Genomic DNA, 15417 nt, shown 5'->3' on the forward strand with positions numbered 1-15417 from the left:
TAGTATTTGCATGCCATAGTGTACAAGGAAGAATGAAGAATGAAGAATAAAGACAAATAATACTGGCGTATATGAGTGTATATAAACAAACAAACATACAAACAAACAAATATTATTATGAATGAGAGACCAATGGATAGATGTATTTATATTCTCTCCTCTGAGCACAAAAAGGCTTTTAAAAATGAGCGGGAAATGCAAGGCCATGGGGGCTGATGGTGATGGGAGTGAGAAACGCGCCGGCGGGAGTTTTGGGGGGGGGGGGGAGGACGAGGAGGAGGCCACACGAGCTGCGGGGGGCAGACAGACGGAGGCGTAACGAAATGTGTGTGTATTATGTACACCGTAGCAGCAGCAGCGGGACTCAAGCGAATCAAGAGTGTAATAATAGAAAAATCCAGGCCAAGGCGAGGAGCGCATGCTGGTGTGATCTCCGTGCTTCCAGCTGCCGGACGTCAGAGATTGCAGCGCTCCCCAAATTTTGCCTTGGATAGTTCCTCGGTTGACATTTGCATCACAACTTGCTTTCCTCCCTCCCCCTCCGTCAATGCTCGACGAGTGAGCAAGTGAGGTTCATGGTGCCCTCGCAGCTCGGAATCATAAAAACTTCAGGACTGCAGTTTTTTTTTTTTTTTTTTTTTTTTTTTTGGTGATCGAGCTCTTTATAAGTTAGCGGTTTGCAGTCGAGGGGTTCCTTGGGTGGTGTTCTCGCCGGGAATTGATGCCCTCTTGGTGCGCTGTGCTGAATAGTCGTTGCTTGGGGTCCTTGGAGGTCGCTTCTTGGTGTTAAATTTAGCTTCTTCTCCTTGTGAGACGAGAGAGAGAGAGAGAGAGAGAGAGAGAGAATTGCGTTTCTTGGATTGCGACGATGGTGGATCGACGTTGTTGAGGAGGTTTTACGAGGGTGGTGAGAAGAGTTTAATTTCGTGATTTGAAATTGTGAGAGGTGTGAGCGGGTGTGGGGAGGCGGAAGAGGTGAGTGCATTGTGATAGAGGGTGTGTGGCGCAAGAGCTGGCAGAGGGTATTCAGAGAGGTTGTTGAGGTGCGGCCTGAATGGCAGTGAGCATGGGGCTAACTGTGGATTTCAGTGACTCGGTTGGATACGTTAACTACGCCGACCACGATCTCACAGACATCGAGAATGACGAGGATTATGCTTACACTCCCACGGCGTTTCAGCCGGTGCTGCCGCGATCCTGTAAGCGGACGTACGGCGTGTTTCTTGGCAGTGAAGTAGTGTTGGAGCGTAAGCTGCGGAGTAGGATGCACGGACAGCTTGAGCAATTGCGGGCTGTGATACCAAATTCATTCACCGTGAGTACCTATGAATGCCACTCTTGTGTTTCTCTCCACCTACAGAAGTTTTGGCAAAAGCGGAACGAGTAGGATAAAGAGAGTTATCTGCAGTATAGGCTCCTCTTATTGGAACCTGGTGTGAGTGATCTGTGTCTCAGTGATGCGTGTTGATGTGTGCCCTGTCGTTCAACAGCCATGGTATGATGAGAGAGACTGTCATAGATGCGGTAAATGCGTATGTGATGGTAAACTTTGTTCTTGGCTCAAACAGGAGGAGAAGGCCTCGATCCTGGCAGATGCTTATAAGTACATCGAGAAATTGCAAAGGCAAGTGGAGGAGCTGTATTACGAGCTTGGTACAGAATCTTGTTTTGAAGAGGGTTCGTCCTGTTGCGAGGACGATTTCAGCTTGTCGCACAGAGAGAGAACGTTGGAGACCAATGCTGACTCAGAATCAAGCTCAGGGAGCGAATTTGGATACTCACAGCCAACGGTATGATTTCGCAAACTCTCGGGTTTTTATCTTTGTCAGGATAGGTTGAGTAATCGAGTAAGTTTCCTTGCACTTCAAAGGTTGACCCGTGAACGATTGCAACAGGTGAAAGTTAGGAGAACGAAAGAAGGATTGAATATCCATATTGAATGTGACAAGAGACCCGGTCTATTGGTTGATATCATGGAGCTTTTGGAGTCGAGAGGGTTGAACATGGAACAAGCCAGTATAGTATGTGTGGAACAGCTTGTGTTCGATGGCATCGGGTCAGAGGATGAGGGGAGTGATGCTGGAGTGAACAGACAAGCGATGCATGTAAGTGCCGAGGAGTTGGGAGCAAGTTTGCGATCTCTAATTAGTGGCCCAACACAAAGTAGCACACAATAGGATGCACGAGGAAAACTCACAGGGACTGCTGAATTTATTTTTCAAAATTTTCTGGTTTTTGCTGCCATCCTGTCCGGGAGTCATCTCATTTGAGCAGATCGTACTTCTCTGGACCTGTACATTTAGAACATATTTGTTTACACACGAGAGCGTATTCAATCAGCAACACAGGTTTTTATTTTTTATTTTACTTTCATCTACAGTTACATGAACACACTAGCTTTTCTTAATTCTTTATGCCCTAGAAGAATTGTAGGGGAGCCTTAAATCAAAACACACCGGCAGTGCGTTCTGGTATGCAGTAAACTGCTCTTGCTTTGATGCCGTTTTTTGTATCAAGATGCTTGTGTAAAGGTTATCTCAGCAGAAACTTCACCCCGCATATCAACTTTTGTTACTTCAAAATCCTGAGAAACAATGATTCGGCCAGCATTCTATCTATACGTTAGATACTGGTTGCGTATATGTACTGCGTGGTCTGCACAGTATAGAAGTGCAAGTTGTATGCCATAAATACTTTTGAACGTGTGTATCTATCTATTTTTATACACATATATATAGAAATAGAATCAGTTTAGTAAACCACCTTCATCTGTTTGTGGATATTAAGCATTGCACCGAACTATATGTACACCACCGAAACGTCCAATGAATTAGGCAAAACATGTGTATACGGGAATGGTCGCAATCTCTTCATATTTACAGTGGCTCACACGAGAAACCACAAGCATTAGGGCTAAATCTACCGAGCGTTGTTAAGTACAATATAGTATACTTTTGCCGATGCATTTCATAATGTGGTGTGCATTGCTTTGAAATATATGGACAGAACAATAACTTCACCATGTGAAGAGCTTTTTTTCGCAGTGCCCCTGGAGCTCTTGAACTTGCAACAGCACTGCTAACTTGTCCTCGGAGCACAACTCCAGATATGAAACCTGACCTTGAATCATGCATTGAAATGGCGTCGGCTGTTACAAGCTTATTCAAGGCCAGCAGTAACGCCAACCTCCTTCCCAACCAATGCAACTGCACCGGCGAGATTGTAGATGGCATCACACTGCTGTTCACAGCTCAACTTGTACTATGCGTCTGAAAGGCCAACATGACTGCGTTAATAATGTGACACACATCAATGAGGCACATGGGTTTCTGGCAGAGTGAGCTTTCGTAGTTTAGAGAACCTGAAATATGCGAGACACTTTGGTCCTCAATGACAAACTACCGAAGCATGGCGGAATGGCGGTTCAAACCCCAGCTATGAAATACGCAATTCTGCCTGATGCAAAATCCTAGCACGGAGATAATGACTCTGATGTTTCGATAAACAAAAAAGAAACCAGCGAGACACACGAGTGCAGTAACAGCCTGCTGCCAGAAACTTAGGTGCCTTAATGAATGTCTATTTGGTTTGCTAAGGCTAGGTTCTCCGCCTTGACAAAAAGCTTTCCTGCTGCCACAGGTGCGTCACCTACTCTTAAGAGAACTTTCACTCTATTAAAGTCTATGATTAGTGCAACTGCAAATCCAGAGTTCACTACTTTTCTATTAGTTCCTGAATCTGCAGCATACAAGTCTTCTATCAAGAGTGACATTAAACAATTGTTCAACATCAACTGGTGTTTCTTTGAAAGGACATTATACCAGACTCTACAATCCCTCCCTAAACACCATAGCGTTATCCTTGCCTCTGCAACAACTACAAGTAGTCTACCAACCCATCTAACTAGCAGGATTTTGCTGAGAATAGACTATTTACAGTGGTTTCTGTGCAGAACTTGCAGCAATATCGGATCTAAAGGGATGCATTCAACTTGAATCAAGGCCCATTTACTCTGGAAGGTTGGTACTGTAGTTGCTTTCACACACATCCAAAGTTCAACTTGGCTAGGGTACATGAGGTGGTATATACCACCACAATTATGTATGACAATTAAAATTATACATGTACATCTTTTGAAAGTTGTAGGGAAAGTCATCTCAACTATATTTACACATTAAGTAATGGTAATAGAATGATTGTTTATTTTGTCATGTTGCCTCGAGTCTCACTCTTCCAAAGACCAATGAAACTTTTCACCTATAAAAGACAACTATGATATGTTGTACAAACCATGAGGCACATCTTTGAGCAATTTTGGCTTTATTGCTCCTCTAAAAACTTAGAGTTGGATGAAGAAGTGATGTCATAGAAAACTATTTAAGAAAGGTTTTGAAAGGTTCTATATATTTCTTAAACATCTTAGAACTTCTTAAAAAGTCTTAGAAAGATCTATTAGATCTTAGAAGGTTGTCAAAGATTCCAAGAGGTTGTTAGAGGAGGTTCTCCATATTATTAAAGTCCCAAACAACATAGAAAGTCATAGAAGAAGGTTTATAAAATTTCTTAACATTGAAGCAACAAAAAAGCCATTTAAGAAGCGTGTAAGGATGATTTAAGGATAAAGCTTTTTATAAGAAGTTACTTAAAGGCTTCTAAATTCTTAATATATGTAGGTTTTAAGATTGAGAGGTATCTAAGTCTCAATAAAACATGTCTTGTAGTTTGGTTTGGACCTTCTAGTCTTGTTCTTGTTCTTGCATTATGTTGCTTTGTAATAAGACTTATATATATCATATTATCTTATTATAGTCTTTGATCTATTTTTTAATAATATATATTATAAATTATTTGTGATTTTAAACATCTTTGATGTTGCATTTATTTATTATTCATTATTATGATTTTTTTACTTTAATGGCTTTTTGAATTCATTATAATATATATCAAAGGTCATTCTACCAAACTAGTAGCATCACATTTTGAAGTTTGTTGGTTAAGAATACTTTTAAACTTGCAAGTATACGCTTAAATATATAGGTAGTGTTTGCCTTTGCTTGGTACAACTTTGTAATTAACCATACATGTATTTGTTGTAGTTAAAGTGGTGAATGTTGAAGTTCAAATTAAAAGCATGGATTCCAGATGTTAACCTTGGATTTTATATTGACAAGATAATAATTTGGAGAGTAGAATATTTGAAGTTAGTAATGTATGTCACCAAAACCAAAGTTTAAAATCTATAGTTTATAAGATCTTAAAGTTTGAGCTTTAATACTTAGAGGTAAGCTTATCTAAAATAAAGTGGCTCTAAAGATGTTTTTTAGTCTTAGCTTTAGTTTGAAGACAACTTGTTAGTTACATCCAATCAATATTAAGTAGTATCTCTTCTTATTAGGAATTGATTTGTAAGTTTGAATTCAAAAATAATCTTTCTTGTATCAATATTGAAAAGTTGTAGACAAAATTCATATTGAGAAGAATTTTGTACCTATTGCTAATTTGAGTTAGACTACATAAAATTTAATTTTAATATGAAGGATTTGCAAGGACTGGATTTAAATAAAAAATAAAAAAGATAAAATAGTGAAATAAAAAAAACATATATTTGTAATAAATGTAAAAATAACTTTTATATTAACAATAGTAGTAACATCTTAGGTTTTATATCATCAAAAACTTGATACCATGTATTTTCTATCTCTCTTTGCATATATGCATTAATATCTATTATCTTCTATATTTACTTATAATTTTGTGATTAATTATAAATAAATTTATATTTAAAAAAATAATGATTGACTTAATTTGCTCTAATATAGACTTTAAAACATTTGATTTTTACTTAGATCATATATCTATAATTTGCTTAATATTGTTTGAATCCTATTGGTCTAATTCTTCTATGAGTTGGATATTTCCAACCTATCTTCTATTGCCTACACTATATTGGTTCAGATTCTCCATGTTAAGATAATTCTTTCAAATTATCTGTATTTAACGTAGCCAATTAATAATGCTATTAATAATCATATCTAATATTATTACTTATATCTATATAATCATATGAATAATCAAACTACTATCTTATCACGACATCTATATATAAACAAACATTTCTATATGAGCTCTAATAACCAATTTGTCCTATAGCAAGTGATAATAGACCAAATTAAATAGCTTTTTGAGAGCTATAGAAAGAGTAATATCTATTTTCTTGAAGTTGAATTTTGACCTTGATTTCTCATGGACATGCATGTAGGCTGAATTTGCATCTTTTTTTAGAAAATTTATTTATCCTAATTGTAATAAAATTAGATTTTTAGTATATGAAAAAAAAGAAAAAAAAATAATATTATTAATGTAAAGAATATTTCTGACATCTGCAAATAGCAATGAATCAATACTCCAATTTTGTAATAAGCCTTTGATATTATCACCAACTTTAATTATTAGCATTAAAACATGCTTTACCACATACCTGGAGCTCAGGCTAAGAGATCTTGTTTAATGGAGTCCATGAATGCTTGTAATAGAGAAAGCAAAAGCCTTACTTTACTGCAATGCATTGAGAAGCCATTTTGTGCAATGATATATACTGGATATCCTTAGGTGCTCTACAACTCTCTTGTTTGTTTGTATAAACCAAGATTAAAATAGAAACTAGTTGAACGTGTGCTATTGTTATAAAAAACCTCACTTTAAATAAGCATTTTTTTTTTGAAGATATATTTGTGAGTCAAAAAATATTTTTTACAATGTTTTCAAAAATAAAGAAATAAAATATACAAAATAACTTTTAGCTATATAAGAGGCCAATTTTAGCTCATGCTTATAAATTATAAAAAATAAATAATTTTAAACTATTAATAATTCTTAATACAATTTTATGCCATACCACTGATAATTGAGAATGGAACATTTGTTTAGACATGCAATGTAAACAAAACAAAATAATCAAAGGTCAATCTATCCTTGCAGGTATTGTTAAATCCAAATTTTGTCTCATATGATGTTCTACAAGGCAATGATATGTGCTCTTTTGACGTCATTGGCATGAATTTTGCAATTGGATAATTGTGTCCTAATTGGATAAATTTTAAAATTTCAATGAGTGATTTCAAATTACTATATTTAAAATGAAACAACTATCTAACAATAAATTGTTCATTAGCTTAAGAGTGGAAGAGACTCTATTGTTTCTTACTTTTAAACCTTTTCCATATATATATATATATATATACATATTTTTCCTTTAAAGCTAATCTTCAACATGAATCTTTTAACAAATCACTCCAATTTGTTTTCCATGTATGTGTTGTTGCTACTCTCAATAGCAATATAAATATTTTTATCAGCAAGGTTGATGCTATCACATTTCTCTCAGCCACATTCCTCCTCTTATTCATCTTTCTCTTCTCTTCACCTCTTTACTATTGTAAATTCATCACTAACACCTTTGTAACAAAAATATTTGCAACAAATTGATCCCAAAGACATTTCTACTATTCTAACATACATATATGCAAATGTCTCAACACATGCATCATATTATATAGTTGAGTCAATTTACACAGAGAGAAGAAGAAGAACAACAACAAAAAACTTTAGGAAAAATTGGCTAAAATAATTACATACAATATACAATTCATCTCCAATTTATTTCCTACAAAACACTTCAAGCACTACATGTAAGCAAAAATAGCACAACCATTAATACTACCAAGCACCTTCAAAGGTTGTGCACGCCGAGCCTTACACAACAAAACTAAGAACACTGCCCATTGCAACGGAATTTAAACCAAATCCTACAATTAAATTGATCTGAGGAGAGGGAAAAAATTAGACAAGCTAGTCAAAAATTACTCCATACTATCTCTATACAATTCTCAAAAAATTACTCCAAATTATCTCTATATAACTCTCAAAAATCATTCTGAATTATCTCGTTCACTACAGGTTTTGTTAAGATCCAATGAACTAGTTTTTGTTTGAAAACATTAAAGCATGCAGCGAATGAGAAGGTTTTTGTCCTTTGAAAATAATTCGACGTTCGTTTACATGTCGTCCGTTCGAGCTGGACGGAAATCGTTCGTCGTTGTCTCTCTCTAACCTTCTTCTCTTCGACGCTTGTCGGCGACCAAATTCGGGTTCGCTATGGCGGAAATCGGGCTCTCACATTCCACTAAAGCTGGTGGATAGTTCGAAGAAAGATGTAGGGAAACTCTATTCAGGTCGACCTCTTGTATTTTTTTTGTTTTTTGTTTTCGCGTATGCGGCGTTTTCAATCACATGTTGTAGAATGTGAACATGCGGAGCCCTACGTTCAGAGCAAGCAGGTGGGATAAAGCGGTGCTTCGACCTGGTGGAGGCTTCAGGCTGCGATCAGGGTTTGTTTGCTGCGGCATCGGATGGATTGCGATCCGGTGGGAGTAGAGGAATGCGTTGCGAAAGAGGCTGAGCAGAGGATGAAGGAGGATGGCGAGAACGCTGGAGATGGTCTGCATTCCTCCAAACGCCTCCGCCTCTCAATTCTGCGATCTCAGAGCAGAGGGCTGTCTCGTAGTCCTTCTGATTCAGCGGGTCCTTCTCATGGCGCGTCAACTTCTTCTACTGTGAATTTGCCCTCTATCTCCTACAGTGGTGTGCAAGCAGGAAATGCTGTCGACGTCCCAGAGTCCAGCATTCAAGCAGGTATGTCCTTGTCGACTAAATGCTTGGTTTGAGATTTTTCAGTCTAAACTGCCGCTTACATGAAAGTAGTGACAGGATTGTTTATTTTTGTTTTTCCCCTCAGAAATTATGAGGAGAATGTGAGATTACTATTAAGTTGATCTATGCAGGCATCTACGAGATCAGAAATTTAGAGCACAAGGAGTATATGAGAAAAAAATTAGTAGGGAGTTATTATAAAAATAAATTTAAAATGGAAAAAAAGAAAGAAAGAAAGAAAAAAAAAGGAGTATGGACATGCGATAGAGCTAAAGGTGTAGTGGAATTTTTCTGACCATGAAAGGCTGCGATACAGTATCAACATTTAAATTCGTATGTGATCATGCCAAGGAGTTTTCCTTTGGAGGCATGTGGTCTGGTTTACAGGCTGTTTCTTTTTACTATTGAGTATCACCTCTGGGGTGTACACTTTGGAAAGAGATGCTGTGTACGTTGTACTGGCGGACTCAAGCTCTCAAAGTTGTGGCATTACTGCATTGTTAGATGATTGATATGAACTGAATTAGTAATTGGATATACCAATGATCTTGTTGCTGGTTTGACTATTTTAAGTGGTATTTGTACCGCGGAATACTATCATGGGCTCTTAAGATATGGCATGATTGGGTTAATGTGCAGAGCCTACTTCATCGAGTGAGTGCTTCGTTAATCGCTCTTTTGGACGCAGCCTTGAAAACATCTCCTTTCTTGAGGCTGACAATGATTCTGCTCTCAGCAATGTAGAAAACTCAGCCAATGTCACTGACATTTGCCATCTTCACACCGTTCAGCAACCAACTGCAGCAGGCTGTGGCCTACAAGATGTTCCCCGCGAGTTTGTGGATGGCATTGCAAATCAAGATGAAGGGTATCATGAGAGGCGGCTTCAAGTTGGAACAAACCCCAGCATGGAGAGTATTGTCGTTGAGCCGGGTGCTGAGGTGCCTGTAACGAGTGGCGAGCCTGTTGGGTCACGTCATGAACACGATGACGCACATCCATCTGGAGAAGAGCAGGCTGATGATAGAGTGCAGGGTGGTGAGGTCTCAGGCGAGTTACCTGACATTGCCAGTCTTGTATTTTGGATTTAACCACGCGCATATTCATGGTGCTGTTGCGTAAACCTTACGATCACTCACGTTATGTTTATATCCGTGACCACAAATATATGACGATCGTCATAACATAATGTAGAAAATATGTTATTGAAGTTGTGCTGGTCAAAACATCGGCATGACGGAATTTTGTTTTTTGTTTAGCAGGAGACGGCTCAAGTAATGAACTGCAACCGGAAACTATCTTTTCAAGATCTCCGGAGACGGAAGCAGAGCTGGAGCATCGTCCATTCTTACAACAAGTTGAGGCGCTTTCTCCCAACGGGGTGTCATTTGGCCAATCCGAAATTCCACTCTTGGAGCGTGAGTGTGAGCAATTCATACTAAACCAAAGTTAAAGTTCTTCATAAAAGTTTGGATGCCGTGTAGATATTTTATGCACTTAAACTTTTTGAAGTGCTTGACGTGTTACCAAACTGATCCCTTCATTTCTTACAGATACAGACGCTCCAGAAACTAGTCCCCAGGTTGTGGACGCCCGTGACATTGAGGGCCCAACAGTAGATGCTGAAGCAGGCAACCAAGTCGTTGAGGTGTTAGAGATTTCTGATGATAATGGGGAAGCTGAATCAGTGGATCCAGCACTCACGGCCTCAGCATTTGCAGAACCGAGGCAGACACCTGAAGATTATGATGCTTTTGCGCCCGAGCCTCGATCTTCGCCCAGAGGTGATGATCATTTACATCTTTCTATGACCTCTATGTTATTTCAACAAATTTTGCTCTCAGATCGTATAATATTATGGTAACGCATTCTTAATTTTGCAGCTCCTTCTGTGGGAGCAGAAACTTCTAGAGGCGAGCACGTTAACACCCAATTAGACTCAGAGGGCACTACATGTCCTATCTGCATGGAGCCATGGACGAGCACGGGCAATCATCGCATCTGGTAAGCAGTTAAACAATCTCGTTGTCCACACTAATTTTGTTTGGGTTTCGTTACAATGTTTGTTGGGAGCTTTCTCGTGTTCGGCAGAGAATTATGAAGAGTAGTGATAAGTAATTTTTTACCACTTGCATTGTTGCACCTAATGACTTCATGGCTCCATGGACCATACTGTTGTTCTTACAGGTCCTCAACTTAATGTGTTAGGTGTTAAATATGCTGTTCTTCTCACCTTCTTTAGAGAGAAATAGTAATGTTTCCTTTTTACGGCTATTGTGTAGCTCCTTAGCGTGTGGACATCTGTTCGGGAAGTCTTGTATCAAGCGCTGGTTGAAGCTGACTGGCAAGAAACAAGGCAAGGTTAGCTTTAGAGTCTTAATCTTGATTATTCATCCTGCAGATTGATCGCAGTATCGAATCCCTTTAGAGTGACGAATTTACTTTTTGCGATTCAAATATCGCTTGAATTTAGTAAGATAACTGGCTCCACATTAAGTTATCAGTAGTTCTTATGCTTGTGATGTGGTTTTTGACAGTGCCCACATTGCAACAAAAGGGCAAGAATAGAGGATCTTCGAACATTGTATGTTCCTCGGCTTGCCGTTATGGATGAAGAGGGCCAGGAATACATGCTGGTCTGTCCCCCCTGTACTTTTTGCCAACTCTTTGCTTGTGCATTTATGTTTTTGAGGTGATGTTTGGTCGAAGTCAATTGGCAAATATTTGGATTAGAACCACATTGATATAGCCCAATGATTTCTTCATTGCACGTCATTTTCCTGTTGGTGTTGAAGATCTAAGTATTGATATTTTTGGTATTGCAGGAAGCTTGTTCACTGCGCACTGAGAACGAGCAGCTAAAGCAGCAGGTAGGCGATTATCTATTTTTATCTTTCCTTTTCCTTATTTTATTTTATTTTATTTTTTATTCTTTTAACAGAATTTGTAAATCAATAAGATTTCGACTCTAGGGTTAATTTTGTTTGTTTTATGTTTGTTATACATAAGAATGGTTGATATAGCAAATGATGAAGATGTCTGACGTTGAAATCGATCTGGTTTTCTGGAATTGTTAAGTAAATCAACAACTATCGATGCATTTTATGCGTGTTTGGTGTTTGAGTTGCTGTAGTGTTAATCCTCTTTGATAGTTGAATAACAAAAATCTGCCTCTAATTTTATAAACAGGTTGCCGACCTACGACAAGAGGTTCGTCGCACTCAGGTTAGTAATTGCGAAGTTCTGTTGCTATTGAATACCTCTCCAGCGTCGACAAGCACTGTGATGTAGCAAATGGCAATGAAGGCTTCTCTCTTTTTAGACTCAGACTTAAACCTTGATGGTTTGAAGACAATTTATTAATTTAGTGATTCAAGTCTCTACACCAATAATCTTTTTTGTTGCAGATATTTCTACTTGAACTTGGTTGCTGCTATTTTGTGCAGGCCCTGCTTAGAGCTTTAGCTCCAGATCAGGATGATGCTTTTAGTATGTTCGGGTCTTCGGCTCTGAGGCCTCAGGACCTGCGAGGTCATCATACACCTCTAAGTAGGAGATCCGTCACAGCTCAACATGTTTCACGTCCACATCATCACAGAGCTCATGGGAGTGCGAACTATGATCATTCTAGTCGTCAAAGTGGGCGGCCAATTTCGGAAAGGCCACAGTTTGAGCACTTTCCATTTGTGAGAAGTGGGGAGGAGTCCTCATCACGGCCAATTCCACAAGATCAGCAAAACTGGAGGCGATTTGATGCAACAAATTCAGTAAGGGCGGGCTCTCATGCAGGGATGATTGTAGACCTTGAACAACGGAGAGAGGAAAACAATGCATCAAGACCACTGCGTTCCTTCACATCTTATAACTCAGCAGGCAGTCACGGCCTTGAAAAGGGTTTTGTTTTACAGGTAAGGCTGGCCATGCTCGTGCTCTGCAGATTATTTTGAGCTTTTGATTTCTATTTTTCTCGGCAACTGGTATAGTCATGTTAAAATTGTTCTCATGTGTGTACTGTGGCAGGATCAACGGTCGTTACATGGAGCAAAAGTCTTCGATATGGATGCTCAGAGTCAATTGCTCCTTGTCTCTGGGAAACCACCTGATAGCGCGACCAGCTCTGCTTTAACAAAAGTTTGTACCTGCAAACACTTCTTTCATAATCTCGCTCAATTATTTCAAATTGTTGACAGAAGTTTCGATGTCGGCTGCATTTGGATTGGATTAAGATTTTCATCAAGTCCCTGACTCTATCCCTACTTTCTTGTAGCTTGCTGGTCTACTATAGATGTTCAATTACCTGTGCTTGTCGATCTGGGTTCATGTGCAGAAGCGTTCGTTTACTTTATACAGTTCTATTCTCTGGTGTTATTTTAATTTCTTCTTTTGCAGATGAGTTTAGTGGATCTATCTGAAGGTGACTGTGTGAATCTTCCCTTCGGCACGGGTGCAATTCGTGACATCCGCATTGCTCCTGCTGGCACAAGAGCACCAGGAAGACTGGCTTTGGTGGCTTCTCTGGGGAAAAAGCTTTCCATATTCAGGTCTTTTCCTGCGATTTCCTCCTCTTTACTATGCTCTTTTCCAACTTTTTAAAGTGCAAGTTGAATTTCCTCGTGAAGCTTTCAGTGTATTGCATTTGAATCAGACAGCAGCTCTAATTAATTGTAGACCTCTTGGTTTTGGTTATAATCTCGGTCTCTTCTGTATTGTATTACTGGTGTCCTAACAGAGGATGTTAATTTGCGTGTGGCAGTTTGGAAAGCAATAACGTCGTCATAGCGTATACACTTCCGGTAAATTATCGCTTTAATTTTTTAAATCTAAAATACGCAGTCCAAGTGCACCAGGCTTTGGATTTTCACTCTGGGAATCAGTATTGCTTCTCCTTAATTTCTTTTTTGTTAATCAAAGACAACTTTTATTGTATCAAGCGATGTGCTTCGACGAGCTGAAGGCCTCTTGTTTTTTTTCGGATGCAGAAGCCGTCCTGGGCATGCGCATGGGATCCGTGCGACCCTAATCGAGTATACACTGGTCTACAGGTCTGTACTGGCCCTAGTCTCTGTTGTAGGACCAAAGATTTCCATCAGAAGCATCAAGGTTGATTTTGCAGCCACTTAAAAAAGTCCATCGTAATCCTCATATCGACTTCTGACATTTCGATCCGTTTGACAGAATGGAACATTGCTTACCTTCGACATGCGTCAAACTTCGTCACCGTTGTATACTCTCGAGGGTCTGAGCTCCACTCCAATACACACTTTACAATATGTTCCTGAAAGCAGGACAATCACTGACGAAAGTGGTACAGGCGGGGGACGGGGTCTATTGAGCGCGTCTTCCAGTTCACTCCTTTTCTGGCCAGGCATCGATAAACCACACGTAAAAAGGTTAGCAGCTTCTCGTCCTCCAAATGACGAACTCAAAGCATTAGATATCATCCTAGCAGCCATTTACGTATGCATCAACATTATACCTTCCCATTTCTTGTAGTAAAATCCTCATGAAGGCCTGATTCGTATCAGAACTCTTACTCAATGCCGTTCGCTTTCAGACCAGTGTGTTTGTCTCAACCAGGAGGCTCATCCATATGTGTGTCGGTCGCATACAGCGCCGCTGCCGACTTGATGGTCGCATCCTTAAGACCTAAGCCAGCAACAGTCGGCTTCAACGATGGCGCATCTTCTTCCACTCCATCGACATATTCACAAGTAGACATCCCCGCTCAACCTACTTCATGCTTACTTCCCGAACCATCTGTCAGTGTACTCGTCCCGACGCACTTGTCCTTCGTCCGAACACGGAGGCAGCCAGAACAGACACTGTGGGAGCAACAGCAAGGTGCAATGGTGGGGCACAAGAGCCAGGCGGTATTGTCCAGGACTGCAATTGTGAATGCATGGACGGGCAGGCACCCATCACAGAACGATGGAGGCTGCTTGTTTGCCTCCGGGGACGAAGGCAGCAACTCCGTGTGGCTGTGGGATCTCGGAACCCCGACGGCGAAGCAGATGCTTACCTCGCATCCATATTCGCCAGTGCTGGACATTCGAACAACGCATGTTGCAGGGGTGGATCTGCTGGGGTGCATCAGTGAGCGAACGCTACAGCTCTACAGAAGAATACCCGAGTAATTTTGATCTTATGTCGTTATTTTTATCTTTAATTTTTTTACAAAAAATTAGTTGCAAGGACTGTACTCATTTCATCATTTTGTGAGAGAACAGGTCTTATGTACCGTGCAGTATGTTTTTCTCGAAGTGCTTTATAAGCGAAGTAGTGCGTCCAAGTTTGCTTTGATTATGTTATTCGGAAACATCGACTGACTCTGGAATAAATATGGAAAGCATTGAGCTTGCTACACACTATCTGAACAGCATGATAACTTAATGACATCTCTATTATGATCTCATCTTATAATGCTGATTTTTCTCCGTTATGATCTCTAAGTTATTTTAATCATGATAAAAATTGGCTTAAAATTAGATTAGATGGCGTTTTTTTCTCCAGTAATGACAAACTATATGGCATTCTGTTCAAGTGTATCACTTAATCTCGAAAGCATCAGAGTAGACGTGGAAAAAGAAATCTTGGTGTGGACTCTTGTACATACCATGGTCCAAAAGCATATGAACTAGATTATGTAATATTTATTGCAGTGATTCATTTCAAACTGTAAAACGCCGACCTCGGAAGACGGGTGGAAAT

At 39.4% G+C, this 15417-nt stretch overlaps 3 protein-coding genes across 10 annotated transcripts; 2 read left to right on the forward strand and 1 right to left on the reverse strand.

Annotated features, from left to right (window-relative positions):
* Window positions 1–393: 393 nt before the first annotated feature.
* Window positions 394–2559, forward strand: LOC112274807 (transcription factor SCREAM2). Its single transcript, XM_024504577.3, has 3 exons — window positions 394–1315; window positions 1569–1790; window positions 1896–2559. The coding sequence occupies exons 1-3, from the start codon at window positions 1055–1057 to the stop codon at window positions 2175–2177; spliced, it is 765 nt and encodes a 254-aa protein (XP_024360345.1). The 5' UTR covers window positions 394–1054; the 3' UTR covers window positions 2178–2559.
* LOC149986599 (uncharacterized) lies at window positions 1991–5537 on the reverse strand. Of its 2 annotated transcripts, none has more exons than XR_016500072.1 (3): window positions 3362–5537; window positions 2764–3269; window positions 1991–2584 (listed from the first exon to the last, which is right to left on the reverse strand). XR_016500072.1 is itself a non-coding variant. In XM_090246253.1 (3 exons), the coding sequence occupies exons 1-3, from the start codon at window positions 3231–3233 to the stop codon at window positions 2513–2515; spliced, it is 321 nt and encodes a 106-aa protein (XP_090102379.1). In that variant the 5' UTR covers window positions 3234–5528; the 3' UTR covers window positions 1991–2512. The 2 variants fall into 2 exon arrangements, 1 of the variants encoding a protein (XP_090102379.1); XM_090246253.1 differs by having other exon boundaries at window positions 2764–2799; window positions 3021–5528.
* Window positions 5538–8157: 2620 nt separating this feature from the next.
* LOC112275353 (uncharacterized) lies at window positions 8158–15077 on the forward strand. Of its 7 annotated transcripts, none has more exons than XM_024505658.3 (16): window positions 8158–8691; window positions 9349–9759; window positions 9972–10133; window positions 10263–10493; window positions 10593–10713; window positions 10992–11070; window positions 11247–11345; window positions 11535–11579; window positions 11899–11934; window positions 12156–12617; window positions 12730–12840; window positions 13099–13250; window positions 13463–13502; window positions 13689–13751; window positions 13885–14099; window positions 14264–15077. In XM_024505658.3, exons 1-16 carry the CDS (start codon window positions 8409–8411, stop codon window positions 14841–14843), a joined length of 3090 nt encoding a protein of 1029 aa, XP_024361426.1. In that variant the 5' UTR covers window positions 8158–8408; the 3' UTR covers window positions 14844–15077. The 7 variants fall into 7 exon arrangements, with proteins under 7 accessions (XP_024361426.1, XP_073386435.1, XP_024361432.1 ...); XM_073530334.2 differs by having other exon boundaries at window positions 14321–15077; XM_024505664.3 differs by having other exon boundaries at window positions 10611–10713.
* Window positions 15078–15417: the final 340 nt, after the last annotated feature.

Source organism: Physcomitrium patens, chromosome 22 (assembly GCF_059467195.1).
Source record: "Physcomitrium patens ecotype Gransden chromosome 22, ASM5946719v1, whole genome shotgun sequence".
Classification (NCBI taxonomy): domain Eukaryota; kingdom Viridiplantae; phylum Streptophyta; class Bryopsida; order Funariales; family Funariaceae; genus Physcomitrium; species Physcomitrium patens.

Bases quoted from the DNA above. Each gene is read 5' to 3' on its own strand.
- LOC112274807 (XM_024504577.3), top strand. From the start codon at position 1,055: ATGGCAGTGAGCATGGGGCTAACTGTGGATTTCAGTGACTCGGTTGGA. The intron at 1,316-1,568 runs GTGAGTACCTAT...TGGCTCAAACAG, and splicing joins TGATACCAAATTCATTCACC to GAGGAGAAGGCCTCGATCCT. The intron at 1,791-1,895 runs GTATGATTTCGC...CGATTGCAACAG, and splicing joins TTGGATACTCACAGCCAACG to GTGAAAGTTAGGAGAACGAA.
- LOC149986599 (XM_090246253.1), bottom strand. From the start codon at position 3,233: ATGCCATCTACAATCTCGCCGGTGCAGTTGCATTGGTTGGGAAGGAGG. The intron at 2,800-3,020 runs GTGAAGTTATTG...GTGTACATATAG, and splicing joins GAAAAAAAGCTCTTCACATG to TTCGGTGCAATGCTTAATAT. The intron at 2,585-2,763 runs GTGGTTTACTAA...ATTGTTTCTCAG, and splicing joins ATATCCACAAACAGATGAAG to GATTTTGAAGTAACAAAAGT.
- LOC112275353 (XM_024505658.3), top strand. From the start codon at position 8,409: ATGGATTGCGATCCGGTGGGAGTAGAGGAATGCGTTGCGAAAGAGGCT. The intron at 8,692-9,348 runs GTATGTCCTTGT...GTTAATGTGCAG, and splicing joins AGAGTCCAGCATTCAAGCAG to AGCCTACTTCATCGAGTGAG. The intron at 10,494-10,592 runs GTGATGATCATT...TTAATTTTGCAG, and splicing joins GCCTCGATCTTCGCCCAGAG to CTCCTTCTGTGGGAGCAGAA.